The 17,868-nt window shown below is 32.5% G+C and overlaps 1 protein-coding gene across 16 annotated transcripts in view; it reads right to left on the bottom strand.

The window, feature by feature from the left end:
• LOC148602292 (uncharacterized) overlaps positions 1 to 17,868 on the bottom strand; it is a 141,734-nt gene that overhangs the window by 102,071 nt on the left and 21,795 nt on the right. The window contains exon 1 of one of the 16 annotated variants that reach the window (XM_088553795.1): positions 4,911 to 5,263. The exons of the other annotated variants lie outside the window; for them this stretch is intronic. Within the exon in view, the coding sequence (XP_088409921.1) occupies positions 4,911 to 4,967 (57 nt within the window). The 5' untranslated portion in view covers positions 4,968 to 5,263. Of the gene's footprint in view, positions 1 to 4,910; positions 5,264 to 17,868 lie in introns of those variants that run through there. 16 annotated transcript variants of the gene reach the window in all.

Genomic DNA, 17,868 nt, shown 5'->3' with positions numbered 1-17,868 from the left:
ATTTGTTTTTGGCTATATACTACACTTCCCCTAAATTTCTATATGTACATATTACTTCCATTTAAAACCAATTTCAACAAAGATGACCCAGCAAAGTTCCAATTAAATATTGGTTGTCCAAATATATCTACATATACAAAATCCAAACATACACACCTAGAAGATAAAAGACAAATATGTTAGAAATTCCACTACTGAGTGCAACTAGTCTGATTTATCTTCGATAATGAGAATTGTACAATTATTTAAGAATCTAAGTTATCCATTGTTCAAATTTAATTTGGTTAAAAATTAAATACCAGGCCATAATTTCTACACCTTAGATTATAATCAGTGTATACTATAAAGGAGGAATTAGGGAGTTAAAATATTTTCATGCTCTGAAGATTACATATACTCTATATACTGCTGAGCACATTAAGATTAAATGTAACCTGTACACTGTTGAGCACATTTAGATAACATGTACTATATACACTGCTGAGCATATTAAGATAACATGTTCCCTGTACACTGCTGAGCACATTAAAAGATTACATGTACCCTGTATACTGTTGAGCAAATTAAGATAACATGTACCCTGTACACTGCTGAGCATATTAAGATTCCATGTACACTGTACACTGCTTCGCACATTGAGATTTACATGTACTCTGTACATTGCTTTGCACATTAAGATTACATGTACCCTGTACACTCTTGATCACATTAAGATTACATGTACCCTGTACACTGCTGAGCACATTAAGATAACATGTACCCTATACACTGCTGAGCACATTTAAATTACATGTACCCTGTACACTGTTGAGCACATTAAAATAACATGTACCCTATACACTGCTGAGCACATTTAAATTACATGTACCCTGTACACTGTTGAGCACATTAAGATAACATGTACCCTATACACTGCTGAGTACATTTAAATTACATGTACCCTGTACACTGTTGAGCACATTAAGATAACATGTACCTCATAAACTGCTGAGCACATTAAGATTAAATGTACCTTGTACACCGTTATAGAATACTTCAACTAAGCACATTTTAAATCAAGCTTAGAGTGTCATTTTATAGAGGATCATCTTGACAATTATTTTAAAGAATGAATTGCACAGGTATGTATTAAGTATCTGTAAAATAAACAATAGGCTATCAGGAATCAATCAATCAAACAGGAAGAAACCTTGCAAATTAAGACAAACTCAACAGATTTTAAGTTAAGCATCCAGAATTTCAAACAGCATTTTTTCTCACATTTCAATTATTTAACAGGTTTTAACTTTTAATCTATGTATATTTCTAACCACAGCTTAATTCAGAGGGAGTTCAAATATTTTAGGAGTAGATCCTTTAATGACATAGAAAAACTGGAGCTGTGGGTAAATTCAATTAGTGATAACCCCAACTTGTAACATGGAATATACTGAAGATAGATTATCTCCCTTTGCAAAGCCACTTTATTATAAGTATCTTGCCTCATGCAGATCTAAATTCATAAATAGTCATCAAATTCCACTGCATAACTAAGGTGAAGTTGCTCTTACTAGGTACACACACAGAAACTGATGTAAAGATAAACAGATGGACATATTTATGCAAGGCCCCTTATAAATTAATAAAATATATGAATGGGAAAAAAAACAATGGTTACAAAATCAGGTTAAAGATCAAATAAACATGTTTACTATGCAATTATCACCAGAAAATGAATATTTTCACCTGTATATTAATTACCCTCTTGGGAGCATTTGATTGACTACTAATCAGTTGATTACAGGTAATCTATCTTACCAATCAATACACTTAACATGCAAAGAGTAATCAAGGGAACCAAGATTCTAGTGGTAATCAAAAGAATGTGATCCAGGGACAAAGTCTAGACATTGAAAACAAACACAGCAAAGAACATTAAGTAACTAAAATCATACATACAAAGTAACAAATGCAAATGAGCAACTCAGACTCCACTAACAACTGGGAGCATGGACCAGGTGCACTGGTAGGGTAAGCATTCTCTGCTTTTCTAGAAACTAGCAAAGTGTCTCATCAAGCAGTTAGAAATCAGGACGGAATCCAAAATTTTGAAAAGGGGAATCTGGGCTATTTTTTGTTAATTTGTGCCCAACTACATGTTACTTTCTATGAGAAACTTCTAACCAAAAACTCAACCCATGAAGTAGTAAACAGCTAAACTAAACATATCACATGTCTGTCCCCCTTAGAAAAATGAACTCCCTTCAATGAAGACTAGCACTGAACCAAAAAATTATCAAATTTCCTAAAAACTTTACTCAGTAATTGAACAAAGTTGAAGTACAGACAGACAGTTTGATTGACAGACAAAATGAATCGCAAATACAAAAATATGTGGGTCAAAGTTCTGCAGATAAAGATTCAAGAAACAATGAACCAGTGTTCCTGTAACCATTGTTCATAGATCATCACCTAAATGTGCGACAAACAAAGAATAAGGAAGGATGGACACATAGATGGAAAACAAATTGTGTGATACCATCTTAATCTACTCGGCAATGAAATGAATATGTCACAAACAAAGAGGAATAAAGCTCTGACACACTGATGGAAAATAATACATGCCTCTCCTAAATCTTATTTGATGTAACATTAACAAAGACCAAGAATGACAAGCATTAATGAAAGAACAAAGATTTACCAATAAATTGAGGTTAGAATTAGGGAAAAATCAAGTTTTCATGCGAAATTGAATATTTTGTTCCATTTTTTTTTTTTTTTTTTTTTTTTGGGGGGGGGGGGGGGTTTTGATCTGTGCCTGTTGCCTCTTAATAAATATCATTAGCATGAGATTAGGAAGTCTATGATAAGCACAATGATTTATCGACAAAATAACAGTTCAATAAACTCAGATAGACTATATCTGCGATAGGACATTAAACCATAATCAATCAATCAATCAACTCAGAGGGAAGAATGGACTGACCATAAAAAGAACATATACATGTCTCTAACTAAACAAAAATATACACGCCTCTCCCTAAACACAATAAGCATGAAATTCAGAATTCAAGCATCATCGCAACAATAAAATTTCAAATTTTTCTAAGGGTACACTCTTCATTATTTTAATCAAATTATTAATGACACATATTAGTCATGTCCTTATTACATAACACAGCTGTGATTTCATTAAAAATGCTTCAAACCTTTCAAATAACAGCTGTCTAGACAATTAGTGTGCACAGACACTACATGTATATAAGATAGTGTGTGTGAATCAACACAAATGTAGCTTAATCTCACTGTTGGAAGATTACTGAAAAATTTAACCAGCCGGAACTCAAACTTTACATATTTAAGCCTATAGTATTCATAAGCATGATTTTTTCAAAATTCTACTGCTTACTGTGATTTCACCAACAAAATAATACCACTTGATAGAGTATCATCTAAGATCAATATCAAGAATTCCTGGCACAACCCAAGGATCTGCCAGGCATACACCATCCCCCACTTAAAAATGGGATTTTAAAAAAAAATTGTGCATGAAATATTGATTTTTGTAAAATTTTACTGCCAATAATTCTAATTGCCTTGCTTCACTCAGCATTTTATTCTATTAACACTACCCATCCCCCCCCCCCTGCCCACCAACCTGAAAGCCTGGATTTGCCCCTGAAATTTAATTCTTGTCAAAAGGGATGGTGCTTTGAGACATTTGCTCAATCTTGCCTGAAGTTAGCAGAAATCGGCAAAATTGACTTGCAATAGGGAGGTCCCACTTCCTGACCTCTGGGCTTGCCACTGAATGGTTTATACACTTTTCTTTAGCAGATATTTTCTACTCTAACCAACCTAATATTTCATGAACTTTTTTAAGTAGAACTTACAATCTGAGTCTCGTTTTCTTTACCAAACAAACTACAAATGGCCAAGACTTTTATATAATGATACCATAAAAATATCATCTTTTATAATATCATATAAATACCAATACATTTTTAATATTATTTCTTATGTACATACTCTTAAAAAAATATGTTATCTTTGTTAGCATTTTCTGATGCTATAAACTTAAAAACTAATATGTAAATAACACACTCAGTCGTTCTAAGGATATTAAATGCACCTGATATTCAAATAATAAGTAAATTTTCAGGCTTCCTTTAGAAATAAATTTAAATGCATATAACAAAAATCAACAGTTATAACTATTCAGCAATATTTAATTGCCTGAAATCCCTGTCAAATTTTTAAAACACAACTTACATCTATTTTACCACCTTTATGCAAAATGAACATAAACTCATGAGAATCAATTACAACCAAATTACGTATCTTTATAATCCCATTGTTTTTTTTCTTATCTATTTTATATTGACAGTAAACTTCAAAGTCAGGGGTTGGAAGACTGTACTGCAGTACTCCACCTTAATGTTAACTTAAATATTACTTGTAAATGCCTTTACTTATATAACTGTACATAATTTAAAATCCAAGGTACAGAGATTTTAAGAGTATTATACAAGTACAATGTACCGGGAATAGAAAATGGACAATTCATAAACTAATTAATCTTCCAATTCTGAAATTAATATATAACTTCTTTGCACATTTTTTTTAAATTTAACTTTTAGCACTTTTAAGTGCATATAGATGCAACATGCTCTTGCAGGCTTGTAGCAAAAAAAAATCAGTACAAGTATAATTAACAGATAAATTATACATGTATTACAAAATGGTCAATTCCTCAACCTAAGTGAGCTAAGAAATAATTACATAAACAAAAAATCAATAATTATATGATGGAAAATTATTGCTATATCATTCTGAAAATTACATAAAATTTCTAAAATATTCAACACTCCACAAGAATCAAAAGTTAAATCTGGTCAGAACTGATCACTTCTAAAATGAAAAAATCTCACCTGCTCTCTTAAATCACCATGGTTACCAATGTAAACATCCTCTTTCTCTCCCTCCATATTTTGGAAGGACAGAATCCAACACCCCTACTCCTAAATTTAAATTCTTATTTCATCCACTTTCATTTTGCACTGTTGACACACAGCTATACACCAACATAAATATTCCTTAATTCCAAAAATATCGAAAGATCTTTAGAAAAAAACTGAAAAATTCCAAACTGACAGAATTTTAAAGACCTAACCCTGCAAGAACCATTTTTAGAATCTCCGGTCTCTCTGACACTCGACACCCATTTAACTCCACAACAGGACAATACACATGGTCTTTGAAATACCTATATCATATTTATATAGGTAAACAAGCAATAATAGAGGAATTGTCGCACCGTTAAGTATATCAGCATACAATTTATTTCAATCAGGCACAAAAGCAAAATTAAAAGGTATATACCTGCATAAAAAAAGAAAATCTTTAAAGGACAATGGACCTTTGAATGGATTTAAATTTAAAATGACTACCATAAAACAAAGGAGAAGAAATGACCATGATTTTTATAAAACACATAGACATATATACATGTGTTGACAGGAAATTATTCCCTCCATAAAATAATCTATAGTCTGTTTCATTATTGTTTGTTTACAGTGAAATCAATAAGCCAGGTAGAATTTACAGGTGAGTTCTACAAATTGCATTATCTGTTTATTGACTTTCTGTCAGTATTTATCTGATGAAGTACCTGATGGAATAAAACTTCATACATATTTCTATTGAAAGACCGTTATTTCTTATGCTATGTGACTTTTCTATTAGAATCCATAGGTTTTTTTATTAAGACTTTGGTATTTTGAAGAATTGTATAGAAGTTTTGGGTTAAGCCAACTCAGCGATTACCACTTAACATGAATTTCCACTATAAAAGTATTTTTATACTTTTATACTTGAAACATGTCCAAAATATTCACATTAACCATCTGAGTCTAATGAAACCAAGTTTAATTGGTTAATTGTCATTTCTAGTCAATTTGGTCTTTCAGGATTAGAATTTTTCAGTGGAGCACTTAAGTTCCCAGCTTTATACCAGTTCTTAATCTTCTAACTAATGGGATGACAGCTAGTCTGTAGTATTATTGCATGTCTTCCCGCAGCCTATCCCTATATTATAATATGCAAATAAAAAGAAGATACAAGAAATTTATCTCAGTTACAAGGGTGTGTTTTTTTGTTGTTTTTTCTTTTCTTTTTTTTTAAGATCCTAAAAATTTTACATAAGCTATCTTACCAGGTAGTGAATATAGAATAGACTATAATTTTGTTTATTTATTTTAATTACTGAAGTGGTTTAAATACCCTTATCGTGACAACCGCAAGCTTGTCAGATTACAATGTATTGGTGAACTGATCGATCAACAGGAAAAACTACTATAAAACTTGTTTTAAGCAGTAAATGAACCCTTTCTTTCATTCGACATGTAATTTACAACTTTTAAGATCTTATTAAAGAAATGTATAGGTCATTAAATGCAGCTTTTCTACCTTAAATAGGCTAATTGGTAAAAATTGAATATATATTTATGTTTGAAATATACCCTTAAGGTTATATTTTCTTTAGCTCTAATACGTTTTCCTACTTATGCATGTAAGTTCATACAAGTACATGATAAAATACATGTTTAGTAATGTGTATATCTTTGCAATTTGGGAATATCTGAGAGTTCAAAGAAGAACTAAGGAAATTCCTCCTCAATTTATGCCTAGGTAGAGAAAAAGGTTAACAATATAAGACTAACTCCTGCCATCAAAGAATCAAACCACAGACCCATTAATGAGAGTCAGTTGATAGACTCTTTAAACTAAAAAAAAACCAAAAAATACTGTGAGCAAGTTCAAAAAGAGAATACCCTCCCTTTTCAAAAGAACTAATCTGTAACACCCTTAACTTTAGAGACCTCAAACAGTAATTATATTCCTTTATGCACATCTATAATCATGATACCCAACCTTCCTGTAAAATTTCATCAAAATCCCTTGAGTGTTTAGTGTTGGTTTTACAAGATTTTAATATGTAAAACCCTTAATTTGGATTATCTCCCTTTTGAAGTCCTCTGACAGTGCCAGGTAATTATATTTCTTCATACACATCTACATACGATACCTAACCTTCCTGTAAAATCCTTCCAGTGGTTTAGGAGTTGAGCTTACAAGAAATGTGGACAGACAGACAGACAGATGAACCTACAGGGTGATTCCTACATGTACAAATCCCCAAAACTTTATTTGCAGGTAGTATAATTATACCTAAGGTCTAAGCCAAATGACTTCCTGGTTTTTAACCCACTATTTACTGCAACACAGGAAAGCCATCCTTCATTTCCAAATAAACAATGAACAACCCTTAACACAACAAGTTCAATAGTTACCTAAACAGTGGACATAAAATGTAACCACAAAACTTAACCAGCTGTTCAACAACTGAAAAAAATAGCTATGGAAGACTGAACCCTAGAACCTTTGAAGACAGTCTGGAGATATTGATTTGGGTATAGAATTAATCTCTTAAATAAGTTGGTATATAAGCCATTCAAATCTACTACATACAAAACACAGGTAGGCCCTTCCTCTAACATTTTCCCACACTTGTATCTTCATTCCTGTTAGGTATCAAATGTACCCAGAAATCTGCCACCAAGGGTCAAACCTTGTACTCATAACATACTGATTGGACTAAATTTGTCGGCCAATTTGAATTAACCAACTGCCTCCTACGATGAGTCCAGCCACACAAGTCTTGAATGGCTCAGCCCATATAATTGTTATGGTCCAGATTCACATAATAATCCAAAAAAAGTACTAAGCATAACATAGTGGTAACCAGGGATCTGCTCTACCTTCTATTTTCATTTTCATCATTTTTTTTTTTCACATGTAATATTTAAGCATATGTAAGATGATTTCTTACTCTTTTCCTTGAGAAAAAGGGAGATAATCCATGAAATTGTGACATTGACCTTGCTCAAATGTGGCTAAATCATAACAACAACTAAAGACAATGGCAAACAACCAAAGTGTAATAAAAAATCTATCAAGATTCAACAATAATTTGTACTTCTACATTTTTATCCATTGTACATGTAGTTAAACAAAATTCAGTTTCCAAACTGAAATGCCTTATCCTAATAAGAAACATTGCTTATTGAAGGAAGACATTTTCCTTGTGTATGTTGTTGTGAATTGGCTTTCTTTTTTTAAGGGACCATTTTTTTTTATTGTTGCTGTTTTTGTTTCTTTTTTTGACTGACTTTTCAACATATGCATCCTCAGATGTAGCCCATGATCTGAACTAAAATTAGAACTGAGCTTGATACAACTATGGATGTCCATCGGTTTGGGCCATAAGCCTACGTACCAATCCTATCTTCTTTGGAATCTTGGTTGTAAAATTCTATCAAGATTCATCAACTAATACTCAAGTTATCGCACATCAACAATGAACACACCACACCATTGAAGAAAAAAAATCTTCTGGTAAAAATAAAACCGTTAATCAAACAATGGAAAAAAAAAACAGATTTAATGAATGAATGATTAAAATGAACTGATGAATGAATATGAAAATGCTTAATAACAAAATAATATTCTAGATATTTTTATTATGAAAATAAATTTCATTATCAGTATTTGTACACATAAATGCTTTAACAATTTGTAGAAAATCCATAACAAGTGTAATAAATAATTCTAAACCTAACAAAAATGCATTTAGAGATCCAGAGAGACAGGAAAGAAGCAAACAGTTGAAAAGATAGGATAAACACAAGAGTTATCTACCTTTGAACTATGATTAGCTTACCTGTATCTATTTTTAGATAATTAATCAGGCTTATAAATTTTGTTGTTTAAATTTTGCTTTAGCCATATTTCAGCCTGATGACAGGTCAAAGAAAAAACTCTGTGGACTTATGTAATTCATTTGAATGGAAACTTAACAAATTCCCTTCTGACAAATTTTGTTTCAATTTATTATAAGCAGTTTCCAATGTTTGATCTAAAAGTGCTAAAATTGATACCAACCTTTTTCTAACTTATCTATTCAAATATGACTTAAGAAAGGAATTAAAAAAGGTGCCCCATAATTCTTGGCTAGTTTAAATTAAGTATGTAGTTATCTGGACTCCTAAGTTTGTAAAAAAGAAAGGATGTTTTCCCTCATAATTGATCCAAGTTGAACTATGGAAACCACAACACAAGGACATGAAAAGGAGCCATTTACTGATTTAAAATTTAAGCATGGAAGTTAAAATAAGTATATAGTAAATATCCCTCTGCACAGTTCAAAAGTTTGTATACAGCACCATGCTATCTCAATCACATAGAAAATAGTTGAAGAAATACTATATGGCACATAAGTGTAAGATAAAGGGGTTCAGTTAAAAACTAGAAATAAGTAAGCAAAGCTCATTAAAGGATACTCCTGCCCCCAGTAACTATATGGTCAAAATATAAACAAAATTGCCAAGACAGGATATTGACATTGCTTAAGTCAGAATATAAAGCTTCTGTCAAAATAGGAAGCTTTTGTGATAAAACAGCACAGAAAAAATCTATCAATAAGGCCAAAATTAAAAACTTTTCATTTCCGCTCTCCCTACCTTTTTACTGAAGATGATCCCTACCCAAAAATTGTATTGCATTTTCCTCTTTTTTATTATTTTTTTTCCTGTACATTATTTCACTTAGTGGATCATGTACCATGTATTTAAAAAAAAATTAGAGCCCACCTACCTGCACTATTTTGTGATGTTGGGTCGGGAAAGGGGAAACAAATATATTTTTAATTGTGGCCTAAGGTGTGGATGGACAAACAGACAGACAGACATCATGATGTCTATATACCTCCCTCTTTCTAAGCAAGGTGTAAAAATAAAGAAACATATTTATACTGAAAGTATCACAGACAAATTAACACTTAAAGGACAGATTTATGATTAGTAATTAATATTTTCCCTCGTTAATGCTAAAATATATGATCAATTATGATATGTACAACTGACAACCTTCTAACCCTATAATTGAATGCCCCTCCTCCAAGCCATTACCATAATCTAATGTACATGTACAGTGAGTGAAATGATATACTTCAGAAGATAGAGTTGATCGTCCTATCTCATTCCATAGGTATTTGAATCTAGGTCTGACAGGAAGTTCAAACCTCCTTGACAATTGTCTGGCTACCACCCAAGACATTTCACCAGGTAAAGGTAATTTAATTGTTTTTTTTTTTGTTTTTTTTTTTCATTTAGAACTTCTCATATTTTTTTATTCTAATGCTGATGAGAGGTCTTCTTTGAAACATGTGTACAGCATACTGCAATATTTTTGTATTTTTTTCATCAAAGAAGAGCAACTTTCTCCAGTGAAGTCAACTATTTTACTACATGTATTAATTATATTTATATACATGAAGATGCTTTGATTGACTTATCCTTATTCTCATACTATTAAAATACATGTATGTATATAATATTTTTTAACTATAAACTCTAGTGAGCCTCAATTGCTCATATGTGCCTGAAGAATAAGCCAAATAATAGCAATTATATTATTTTTCCATGAAGTTTTCACAGAAAAATTCCAGTGATGGTTAAGGCTCATGGAATCCCTTGATCAGTACTTTCAATGCTAAAACTAATACAGACAACAGACTTAAAATGATGGCAAGTAAAGCTACAGTATTTTGCCCTGTGGAATTAAAAAAGAGGTTTGCATGCCATTTCAGTATCCACAATTTTAAACATACAAATGAAAGTATGTAAATTTACATGAAACATGCATAATAACTATGTTTCTAACATTCAGAACATGAATGTGCTATAGATGGAAATTGTATTTCAATTTAAAAAAAAAACATTTACCTGTAAAAGTTTTTGTTACCTAGAATATACCTTCAAAGCTGTTTTCTTCATACTCTCAAAGGTTTACTTTATTTCAAATGCTCAATTCACATAACTTAGAAATGGGGATAGCTATTTCAGAAAAGGGCGACAAAATCCCTCCATTTGCTTTTCAGACTTTGTAATAGAGCATGCATTAAAAGAACATCAAAGATTTATATAAAATCCAATTATGCTAAATGTATCTTAAATGGTATGAAAGTTTCAAATGTAAAACAAATCACTATTAAAAACATGCAGTAATTATTGACTGAAATGCAGAGCAGCAAAATTTACAAGTACATGTATCATAAAATAGCCAACACAGAATTCTAAATTTGTAGGCTTTGTAGAATTCATACTACCAATATTACAGATTTTTCCTTGAGATTCATAGAGATATAAATGTAAGCTAACAGGCAACCTACATTACAAATAAAAAGAAAAATTGAAAATTTTTGCTGCTCTTCATACATACAAGAACACACCAAACAATTTTTTTTACCTGATATATGGGAGAAAAAAAGGAGCATTTTTTTTTTAGACTTTTGTATATGCTGCAATGACAGTTTAAAAATGCATTTTCAATTAAATGCTTTCTCTTTCATTTTTTTAAAGTTCTTTTGGAGATTAATTTGATCCATTTAAGTTTCAAAAAATAATTTCAATAAGAAGAAATTATAGAGTAGAATAATGGATTTTCCTCGATTGGTTGTTGAAACATATAGGCTGTCTAAAGTAAATACAGCAAAATCATAAGAACAAAAAAAATATTTTGGTGTGGCCTACAAAGAATAAAATTGAAACAAACTGAAGTATGAGAATTAAAGGATAATTACCCGTAACTACTTTAACAAAATGTTTGCGACATACGGAACAATATTGACAATACTGCTATTGGTTATGAAAGGAGAATAACAATTTTTTGTTTGATTTCATATTTTGCAATCATGAATTATGTCAAAAATCCAACAGGGCTTTTCCTTACTGAATGTCAAATTGTGGCCTAATTCCCAAAATTTTTTTCACATTTAAATCAACGACTGAAAAAAATGCTGACGAAACTTTACACTTTCTGAGACAATGTCTGTAATAGAAATAATTCATTATGAAATGATTTTTTTTGGCTCCCGTAAATGTTAGTTATTTTGTAAACTTTCAAAATATCATCACACTTAATAAACTATCAAATTTTATCAACTTCACTTCAAAAAAAAAATAATTAAACTGGAAGAAAAAGCCCTGAAAAGAAACTCTGATTTAGTATAAAACATCATATCATATGACTGTATCAATTGCAACTAACTCTCTACATATAAATTTTCAAGAAGAATGAGCTCGGCTGTGGCTTGCTGAATTTGATGATTGATCTTGCTCTTCAAGTTTTTCTTTAAGATAATTAATAGCTTCAGCATGTTCTTTTTCCACATCACTCAACATCAATTCAAGTCTATTAACGTTTCCTTTGAGTCGATATTTTTTCCAAGGATCACTTTGTTTACTTTTTGCCATTTTACTCAATTTTGGAGTTAACAATGTTCCACTCCCTGAACTTGTGGTGACATGAGTCCGAGGGGTAGAAACTTTACTTGAAGATGGAGTAATATTCTTTGAATCAAAAGAGAAGTCAGCACTATCTAATGATGCTGACATAAGTTTTGATGTATCTGAAATTCTATCTGAGCTATAGTTTTGTTTGATCTCTTCCAATAGTTGATTTTTCTGAATTTCTAGTAGTTCTTCCTTTTCTCTTAGCTTACATTCTATCTCTGAGAGTTCCACCTCAAGCAATCTTTTCTGCTTCATGAGTTCTCGTTCAATCAGATCTCTGTGATAGATCATCTCTTCTAACTGTTTTTGTCTTGATTTCTGTTTTTCAAGTTCTATTTTTTTTTCTGTGAGTTGTTTTTCAATTTCTCCCATTTCACAAAGTTTGGATTGTAGCACTGCTTTTTCCTGACTAAGAGACTGCTCAGAAATTGATTTCTCTCTCATTTTCTGAGTAAGTGACTCAATTTTCTGTTCACACTGATGCAGTTTATCGACTAGTTCATTTCGTTGTTTTTGTAGGAGCTTAAACTGTTGATTGAACAATTCTCTGGTATTGTCTTTATTTTGGTCCGAGTCAAAGTTAAGCTGCTCTCTCAGCTCCAATACTATAACCTCTTGTTCCTGAATTTGTTTTAACAATTTATCATTTTCATCATGTAAAGTCACATTTGTTTCTTTCAATGCATTGACTTCTTTCTTTAAATTTTCTACTTCCGAGAAATGTTTGACATCAGAACTTTTGCCTTCCAGAGTTGTCTCCCTTTTCCACTTTTCCCTATCTAAAGCTTCTCTCAGCAATGTATTTTCCTGTGTATACACAGACTTAGTTTCACGGAGGTCCTGCCGAAGTTTAGATATTTCCTCAACAATGGCGAAATGTTTCATTTCTACACTTCCGTCAGCATGACCTTGTAAAGTCTGGGTACTATTCTCTGACCTATCTGAAAGAAGGCTATCATTTGACTTTGAACGTGACATTTGACCTTCATAATCTGACAATAAACTATCCTGCGATTCAGCATGCTCCATAAAACCTTCACCACTTATTGTCGACTGATCAGAGAAACTTTCATCCACATCATCCAACTCTGATTGTCGAAGTTTGTCCCCATCCATATCTACTGTTGGCGTACTACTTGCAAGTCTTTCGGCAACAAGTCTAGATTCATCTGATAGTTTTTTATCAATGCTGCCATGTTTTTCTGACTTAGACCTGAAACTAACGGGAGCTCTTTGTTGCAAAAAGTGCTCCTCCAATTGTTTGATGTAGGAGTCTTTTTCTCTCATTGACAATTCTATATGCTCATGATGTTGTCTAAAGTCATCAATTTTTTTCAGCTGACTTTTCAATTGTTCAACTTCAGTTTTATATTTTTTAATAAGGGAATCTTTGTCCTTAATCAAGGCCTCAAGTTCCGAAATTTTCCCGCTTGAATTTGAATTATCTTCTGCTGCAATTTCTACAGTTTTGACAAATGTTGGAGCAATTGACTCCTGTACAACTTTTTCACCAACATGCAACTCATTCTTTTTCATTTCCTCTTCCAAATATTTTGCTGCAAACTCATCCAACGTTATTTCCTGATAATCTGTCATTTCAATTTCATCTACAGAACATGACAAAGTTTTCTTCATTTTCTTCAGTTCCTGGGCTTTCAGATCTTGAATTTCGGACTGGTACCTCTGGCACTGGGTGGTAAGCTCTTGAATGACATGCTCATTTTCATACCCAGCCAGTTCAAACTTTGCACATGTTTCATGTATTTCATCTAGTGCTTTCTCTTTGTGTTGAATTTCCACATCAAATTGTTTGAATTTTTCATCAGCCTCTTTCTGAAGCCTATTATTTTTATATTTTTGGACTTTGAGACTTGCCGCAAGATTTGAACATTTTGTTTTAAGTTCTTCCATTTTTTCCAGATCATGCCTGTGTTTATCTTCCACCTCTAACACCATTTTTTCTCTAGATACTATCTTTTCATGCAACTCCTCGAGATTAGCTTCACCTTGTTCTAGAGCCTGACATTTTTCTTCAAGTTCAGTATTAAACAATTCACATTTCTCCCTAAGTTTTTCTATTATAGCAGTACAAGAATTAAGCTCCTGAACATGGTGTGCATTTTGCTCTTTAAATAACTTATCCAATTTTTCATACTTGCCTGTAATTATCTCTAACTCCTCTTCACACTCCCCCCTTTTTTCTAACTCCGCCTCATAGTGTTTACATTTCTCCTCAATAACACTTGCAAAAGCTTCAGACTGTTTAAAATGTTCAAGTTCTAGTTCTAATTCATGACACCTGCCTTGTAAAGCATTGATGATCTCAACTTGATCTGACGGATCCCCTGTATTTTCAAGCTCTGCTTCGTAAGCTTCACACCTCTGTGATAAAGTAGCTAACATGTCTGCTTGCTCTTCCATTGATATCCTAAGATCAGTATATTTATTTTCTAAATCAGCTATATATTTGTCTCTCTCCCCTATAGATGTAACTTCTGACTTTAATTTGTTACATTCCTCAGAGTTACTATTCAAGTCAATCTCAGTGTGTAGATCAACACCAGACCCTCCCTGAGTAAGTAAGTCAGGGCAGTTCTGACCTGCCTCAATTTCATCATTTCCAACTGGACTCTTTTTACTTGATTTTCTGCCTGAATTCTGAAGTAAACTGTTCAGCTCTCTTAGTTTATCATTTTCTACTTCAAGTTTACATAATTCTGATTTAAACAATACTCTTATTTCATTTAGTTTTTGTTCTTGTTGTTGGAGACAATCCTCTTTCTCTTTGACCTGAATTTGCAAGTCCTCAACAACTAATTCTAAATCAGAAAAATTACTGTTTTCAGATTTACACCGTTTACTCTCTCTTTTCATATTAACATTACCCCCAGCAGCTTTTTTCATTTCTAAACTGTCAGAAAAATCCTCATTGATATTAATCAGTTCTTGCTCTAACTGCCTCCGAGATAATGACTCATTTTCGAGTTGAATAGTTAAATTTTCGCATTTACTCAACAGATCTTGCTTCTCCTTACAGTAAATATCTTTCAAACTTTCTAACCTTTTCAATAACTTTTCTTTGTCTTGTTTTTCAGCATCTGACAACTCAGATTTGAAAACTTCATTTTCAATGTGCGAGTCAGGAGTTACCTCCCTTTCAAGGTTTGCAGTGGTTGATTTGATTATTGCAATGTCAGTAAGAGCACTTGGTGCTAGTGTGTCTAGGTCCCCACTGATGCATTCCTCGAAGAATTCTCCTTGTGGGTTATGTTCAGCTTCATTACTGTTCATTCTAGTGTGGGATAGGTCAAACAGACTGGTTCCCCTATGACTAATTGATTTTGGTCTCAGTTCATTTCCACCCACCGATGAGTTGTTTTCAACTGGCAAGTCTGTACTTAGTGAAAGTGATTTTTTTCTTTGTGTTTGATCGTGGACTATTTCAGCTACAAATTTTCCTTCAGCATTAGAATTTTTAACCATAACCTCATCAAGAGATCTATGTCGTGAATGCTTCATGTATGTTGGTTTTTCCTCCCTTCTCACTACTTTCTCTTTACATTCAAATTCACGGTCGATTTCTTCAAATAAATTAGCATCTTGAGGTAGATTTAAACTATGTGAACGGAATCGTACAGGAATGAAATCTTCCTCAAGGTCACCATCTGTTGACCTTTCTGTCATCTGCTTGTGTTGAATCACTGAATCATTTGGCTCTTTGTATTCTATAAATGTATTTATACTACGAGAGGAGGTACATTGCTTTTCTTTGGAGAATGACTCAGCTGCTTTTTTCAATGCCTCTTTCACAAAGGAAGCCTCTAGTTCTGTGGTAGGAGTTGACAAATTTTTTGATTTAACGAAATCGTTCTTAAATCCTTGATTATAAACAACAAATTCATCAGCTACCCCAACCTCTGGATGAAACCCTGATGAATTGATAGAGTTCTGCAATTCTTGAAACCTCATCAACAACAAACGACATTGTGGATTTTTGCATGTGAATTCTATTTGTCCATTGAAATCAGGTGGATCTTTATCATGTTCAAACGATGAAGAAGGTGAGAACTCCCAGTCTAATATGACTGATTCACTACGATGTGAAAATCTTGATTGTTGTGTGCTGAGCATGACAGGTTTTTGTAAGAAATCTCCATCATCTTGAGAAATAACGTTCCGCAGCTCATCCTCAAGCTGTTCTTGCTGATGGTGTGAATATTCTACTTCTTGTAACAGCGCATCTCTAGCCTCTGCTAAATCCTGTGTCAATAATATTTTTTAATATCAGTTATTGTAAGTAATACTATAGACATTTAGAACTACAAGGACTGAAATAAAACTTGAAAGTTGGTCTTTGATAATTTTATACATGAAAAAATTGTAAATAAACAGAAGTAGCCTACCCATTCAGTTGACCAGTTTTTAAATTGTGATTATCTGTATGTATGTTTAGAGTTGCTTATGGTCTGGTCTTATCAACTGATATCCTGATTTTTTAAATAAACATGTAACAATTTCTCTTTGTATTTCTTCACAGTTGTTTGTTTTTTTACAAATAAAATAGCTTTACTGAAAAAACATATATATGTACCTGCTCCATTTTATTTCTATGTTTTTTTGTTTCAAAGACAAACCAACACATAACCTACATGTACAAGTAATTGAAGTTTAATAACTGACCTCATTTTCCTGAACTAGGTTTTGAACAACATCTTTGATATGGCCCCCACCTCTCATTTCATCCTCCATTTTAGCCACTTCCTGTATGTGAGCCAGATGTTGTCTTTCCATTTCCTTCTTGTGTCGCTTTTCGAAATCTTTTTTGACTTTTTGCAGAGTTTTAACAAATGCTTTATCTTTTTCAGAACGAAGCGATTCTAGTCTATGGTTCACCTGATGCTCAAAGTTTTTTTCAAGTTCTTTCTGTCTTTGTGAAAATTCATGCATCAGTTCTACTTGACGCTGACGGAATTTCACTTCATATTTTTCCTCCAAGTCATATTCTATTTGTTTCTTTTCACAATCAATACGTTGCTGTATCAAAGCTTCTAATTCCTCCTCAGACACAAATTCCTCATCCTGATCATCCCTACATGGTCCATCATCTACCTTTTCCTCAATATTTTGTTCCACACCATCATTACTTACAATTTCTTCTTTTGATGAAGATGATTCATTGTCTGTTTTAATATAATTTTCATTATCACAAGAGCTACTTTGCTCATACTTTTGAACATCCTGTCCTGTAGTATTTCTATTCTCATTTACTTCCACACTGCAATTTCTACTTTCACTTTCTAGATTCATATTTCCATTGTCACTCCTACTTTCACTTTCTATCTGCACATTGTCAACCTCAGCTGTCTTTTGTTCTCTCAATTTCTGCTCTTCAAAAAACTTTTTCCTTTCTTGCTCGACAACAGCAAGTTCTTCTGACAAACTACTGATCTCTTTTGAAAGAATTTCCCTATGTTGT

This window comes from Perna viridis, chromosome 11 (assembly GCF_037379345.1).
Source record: "Perna viridis isolate PV_CMFRI_1.1 ecotype Kerala chromosome 11, ASM3737934v1, whole genome shotgun sequence".
Classification (NCBI taxonomy): Eukaryota; Metazoa; Mollusca; class Bivalvia; order Mytilida; family Mytilidae; genus Perna; species Perna viridis.
The sequence above is the reverse complement of the archived record's forward strand: the minus strand, read 5'-3'. Positions and strand labels throughout refer to the sequence as shown.